Source organism: Entamoeba invadens (assembly GCF_000330505.1).
Source record: "Entamoeba invadens IP1 unplaced genomic scaffold scaff_1105074726033, whole genome shotgun sequence".
Taxonomy (NCBI): domain Eukaryota; phylum Evosea; order Mastigamoebida; family Endamoebidae; genus Entamoeba; species Entamoeba invadens.
In genome coordinates this window covers 147,383-153,340 of record NW_004440383.1, presented here as the reverse complement: position 1 = coordinate 153,340, position 5,958 = coordinate 147,383, and the positions used below count along the sequence as shown (strand labels likewise).

The 5,958-nt window shown below is 31.7% G+C and overlaps 1 protein-coding gene across 1 annotated transcript; it reads right to left on the bottom strand.

Moving 5' to 3' along the window:
* Positions 1-3,981: 3,981 nt before the first annotated feature.
* On the bottom strand, positions 3,982-5,946 carry EIN_404230 (hypothetical protein; the record flags this gene model as incomplete). Its single annotated transcript, XM_004256772.1, has 1 exon — positions 3,982-5,946. A coding segment is annotated over one exon (1,965 nt), but the record flags the coding sequence as incomplete, so codon positions are not given.
* Between the last annotated feature and the right edge of the window lie 12 nt (positions 5,947-5,958).

Genomic DNA, 5,958 nt, shown 5'->3' with positions numbered 1-5,958 from the left:
TATGATCTTCAATTTCCAAATTTTTTTATTTTTCTAGCCCAGATTAAGGTATCCCTAAAGCACACCAATTCATCCTTTTTGATGTTGTATTTCATTTTAAAAATACCTTTTTATTGAATTTGATGTGTCATCAACTAAATTGTGTTTAATCATATTCAAGTCACTTGAAATCACAATTTCAGTTATTACAATATTTATAATTTCTTCCGTTGATAACTTTAAAGCGTTCTCGGGTGACACTATTGTTAATCTGATGGTAACAGAAATTGCACATTCACGTTTTTAATCTGGTATATTCCCAATTTTAAGACATTCCTTTGAAATCTCTCTTTCTAATTTTGTAACTTCAGCAAACAAATAGGAGAGTGTTGGACCGGATTCAGATGATAAACAGTCACTTGATATTTCAACTATTGTCATAATATTCATGATGTACTCAAGAAGATTCAATTCTGTTGGGTTGAGTGTATAACATTGTTTGAATATGTGTTGTTTTTTAAATGTTTTTAATGGCCACAAGAATTATATTATAGTGTTTATTGTTTGTAATTGCAATAGCAAAATTTGTATTGTTCCATTTTTTGAAAACCAATGAATTTTGATGTCTGTTATAAACTGTTTGACATCGATTTTGGGTGCTCCTTATGTAATGAGTAGAGATATTGTTGAACTCTTTTAGCCTTTTTATCAATTATTTTTGCCTTCAACAACAAATTTAATATAATTTCATTTGTTGTTATTGCACATTTGAGTGTGAAATTCAATCAGTGACAAGCACAACCTATGGATTTATGTCCTGATTGTTTTACACCTTTAATAATATTTGTTGCTTTATCGGATACTATTGGGAATTCCCCAAACTTGTCCAAGTTCTAATATTCAACAACACCATCAATGAACAGTTCAATGTTATCAACAATTTGTTCTTATACACACTCCGAAAGCTCCTATACTTAATATTTCATTTTTGACTGGAATGTGTAATAAAAAGTAAAGTTGTAAAAATCTTTTGATTGTTTGGTTATCCAGCCATACATTGTACAACATATACCACTTTCAGCCTTTTGTATTTCTCCGTATAAAACGATTTTGTACTCTTGGTTCAAATATCCAATTCTGGTGGTAAGTGTTTGTATACTTGGAGGGATGTAATTTAGTTCAAGTAATTTTAGAATTAGACATGTGGTTAATTGTTGAAAAATAATAGACTAATCCCAGGACAACAAGCCATTAACGCCAAAAGTTCATCAAAATTAAAGTGGGTTATATATTGAGTCTATGATTCTTGTTTTGTATTTACCTCGTTTTTTGCGACACTCACTATTCTGTGTTGGTCATGTTGTTGATCAATCAGATGGTTTAACATATTTGTTGTTGTCAAACCTTCACCACAGCAAAAGTTGTAGTTACAACACACACAAACAAATTTAAAAACACCTTTATCATCATCATCCTTTCTAACATTCTTTTTTCTTCTTGTTTGCTTCCCTGTTTTGGATCAAATTCACATGCATTATACTTTTTGTATAAAAAGAATTCGTTGAAAACGGGTTGACCATCATACTAGTTTGTATGATGGTCATTGACACAAAAACATAATGATCCTACATATTATTTGAGTCTTCCATTTGATAATTTAACGATGGTCTGTTTATAAGCGATCAAATATGTTATTATTTTTTTGTTCATTAAAAAATATTATATCAATTGTTTGTAACTGTTTTACTGTTCAAATTTTAAATTGTAATTCGTAAATATACAAATGATATTTTTGACTTACAAAAGGCAGAATAATTTCTTGACAAAGAATAAATTGATTGACTAAAAGATGATTGGCCAAAATGCTCAAATAACACTTTTTAGTTAGTTATTTTGTGTTTATTATTTCGGGCATTACCATTATTTCTATTTTTATAATTAAAAAAATAATTAACAAAGACTAAAAACAGCGTTTTATTTTTTTTTATGAAAACGCTGTTCCATTTTATAAAACCAAAATGGAACTGAACTCGATTAAAAACGTCTTTTTGAATAATTCAGTTCTGTATCTACTCCAATTCACCAATTGTGAGTGTGAAAGGATCGAGACTCCTTTGAAGCGCGTCAACAGGAGTTCCACAGATTTGGTGATCTTCCATGGTATAATAAACTCTTTTTCAAAAGTCGATACCGAAAGGGCCCGATTTTTTGAAGTAAATGATTCCAAATAAAATACATTTTGTTTGACATCGTTTTTTGCTTATTTTTTCCCTCTTATTTTTCAAAAAACAAACTTGACTAAACCTTGAATTTAGACCAAGCTAAAAAATCAAAGAAAAAATAACAAAGAAAATATCAAATTACTTACTTCTTCAAAATTTTTCTTGCCCATGTGGTTGTTTTTTCCGTGAGTAAAACCGAATTTTCATTTTTCAAAAGAAAATGTCAATGTTTCGAAAAATATTAAAAATCTTTCAATTTCATTAACACTTACAGCACAAAGAAAAAACAATGAAATAAACACAACCATTTAATATGTGTGGTGTTTCAAATTTTGTTTTTAAAAAAAAGAGACAACGATAAAATATCAACAAGTTAAAACAATGTCATCGCGTATTTTGAGTCGTGGAGAGTCGTAATGTGAGAGGTAAAATACGGTTATCTCACCCATTCAAACTACTCGTCCATTACCAAAAGGCAAAAATGCCGATTTTTTGAAAAATCAACAGTAAATACGACTGAATAACAGTCCTAGGAAATCGTCCAAGTTTGTTCTAAATTTTCGTTGAAATCTCGAATTTTTAATTGAATTTTATAACTGTATTGGTTTTGAGGGTTAAAAAGTCGATACTGTTTTTTTCCAAACGGAAATAATAAATGAAAACAACAAAAAACTTTAAAAAACGGGATTTATTATTAAGGGTTTCCACTATTAATTGGTAAAGTACAGACTTTTGGCATATGGTTTACATGGAAGTTCTCACAAATATGGGTAACCGAGGTTTCAGAATAGAAATTGGTTGTCCTAAGTTTCCCGAAACTCGATTTGTTATACTGATTGGTTGATCTGACTGACCAACACCGAAGTTTCAAGGGAAGAAAAACACTTTTTTCTCTTCCTTTCCAAATCAGATATGGAAACTGTCGCCATTCTATTGGGCGGAGCAGAGAGCTTTCTGGTTATTGCCATGATGAAAACATGATGGAAAATGCATTAACCTTTTCAACAAGACTCCAAGATGTAGTTCGAAAAGCACATCAAGGGTTCGAATGTCACAAAGTTTTCACTTTATAAAGTGGACACAATTATCTCAAAATACTCTTTTATTGACGCCAATTTAAAGAATAATGAATCTTCGACAAAACACAAAAAAAACATTAAAGGTATTCTAAACAGCCTTTTCGGTAAATTGTGACTTCTTTGTTGCTTTGGTTTTATTTCTTCTGTGATTTTCATAATTTTCCTCTCCATCTTGGCGTGTTTTTTCACTCCAATTTTTGGGGAGTTTTGAACACGTTTTAAATTCCAATTATTCGGTTATGAACTGAAGAGACATGATATCTTCAAGCTTTGTCAATATCATGTCTAAAAAGAGAGTATAAAACAACCGTTTTTATCGGATAATAATTCTTTTTATGCTTTTTTCCAAATAATTTTCATGTTTATAAGGTCAAGCATTACCGTTATAATTATTACTCGCATTCCTACTTATAGCAAAACCAAATTTATGGTAAAAAACTGAATTATTTCATACGAGAAATGTAATCAAAATCCCCTAATGATGGTTCTCAAACCCCAATAAAAATTACTCTGAATTTTAAAAATAGATTTTTGTCATCCCTTTTTTCTTTGTCAAGTGATTATTCAGTTTTCTGTATGTCTTGAGCTTTTAGCCCAAAAAAAACTGTTAACTGGTTAAATTCATAATAAATAAGACACTATAAAAAGTCGATTGTCTTTTAGAAAAAATAATAATATCGACCATATTTAAGCAAAAAAAATTAGACAATAAATCCATTACAATTTTTGGCCTCTTTTGATCTTTTTGTGATGTCTGTGACAATTGTTTTACACTCCAAATACTTTTCCATAAGAGCACCAAGAAGTACTTTATTTTTTGTTTCCATTAAAATTGGTTTGAACAAAGAAAAACCAGAAATGTTGTATATCGCACACAGTCCAATAAATATACAATCTTCTGGGAAATTTTTTTCTCCCATTAACGCCAAAATAGCGTTAACACCCATTTTAGTGTTATTTTCTTCTTTTTTAATTACATCGAAACATACCATTGCATATATCATCATCGCGTTCCGTTTCTCGTCAACAGAAGATGTTTTAGACGTCAAACATTGGTTGATGAAATAGACATTGTTTTGGAAGGCTTCGTAATTCTTGGCGTTCAACACTAACAACGCAATTATTTCAAGAAAAATGGTTTTGGCCGAAGGAATTTGTTTGAGTGATGAGCTTAACATTGATATACTCATACTCTTTCGCATGATTTGTTGGACGTTCTGTGCACTTTGGACTGTCGAGTTTATGTCCCACAGACTTAATGAAAATATGTCAAAGACTGGATAACTGTTTGATAATATTCTCGCTGTGAACAATGCGTTAAACATTGATAATTTGAATTGTGTCAAAATATCTTGATTGGTCTGTGAAAGACAGTTTTGTACAAACCCTATTTCTCTCATCAAAAACGCAATACTAAAACTGTTTTCAAAAAAAGGACTCAAAAACAACACCCCACAACTCAACACGTCCTCTTTAAACTTCGAGTCTGTTGTATTTGAAACTACCGTGTTTATTAAGGGAATTATATCAATAATTTGAGTGTTTGTGAATATTGTTTGGTCGATGTTTAACAACAGTCGCAACTCTAAACTATTTTTGATGGTTTCGATGTTGTTTGGATTTTTCATTATTGAAGTATAAAGTAACCCACACCACGCTTGATTCTCAAAATGTTCGATCTTTCTGGTCTCCTCAATATAACTTTTGAGCAAAGAAATGGCATGGGAAGTCATTCCTGGAGTGGGGTGTTTGTTGGTAATTGTGACGACTCCGTCCATCCATTCCTCGATTTTACCACAAAAATTCTCCGACAAGAAAAACTCTTTGTTAAGGGAGTAATACACATCAATGCACTCCAAAGACATTTCAATGACAGTTTCTTCTTTGATGGTGATCATTTGCGTGTAAATTTTATTGAACATATCAAACCCCAATAACTCGTTGTCGACCCTTTCTTGTAACAACCATGTAATAATCTGTAACACCCGCCTTTTCTCTTCTTCTCTTTCGACTTGGGAAAAGAGTGATGATACAAGAACAGCAAAGAGGACTTTGTTGTCGTCTCCAAGTTTTTCTTCTTTAAGAAGCGTTTCCATTATATTGAGGACGGCATCTTGCACAATTTCTATCATTATGTACTTCATACCTATTTCTAAAAACCATTTGATGTTCTCTTTCGTCTTGTATAAACGACTTTCACGGAATTTGAAAATGAACCCAACGATATACAAACACCCTCCACATATCACACCTTCTTTTTCATACTGCTTGCTGATTTCTTTGATCAAATTAAACGATTTCACAATCAACTCTTTACTGCCAATTTTAAGTGTTTCGTGTAACACCTGCAATGTTAATGTAATGACGTTAGGACACTTTTTGTTCTTTTCGAGAACGTTCATGAGATAGTCAACGATCTTGGCCTCTTCAAATGCACGCCAACTTGTTGTATCACTCACTAACTTGATCAAGATGTTCAACCCGACGTTCTGGACACTCTCGTCTTGGATATACAGTTCCATCACATACTTTACAACATTAAGCCACTTGTTCTTGACGAACTCGTTGTTGGTTCCCATAGTCCCGCAGTACAGTGACATTGCTCGAAGTGCGGAAATTTCAATCAGTTTCATAGTGACTTGCTTCTTACATGATTTCCCATTGTCACTTCAACTTCC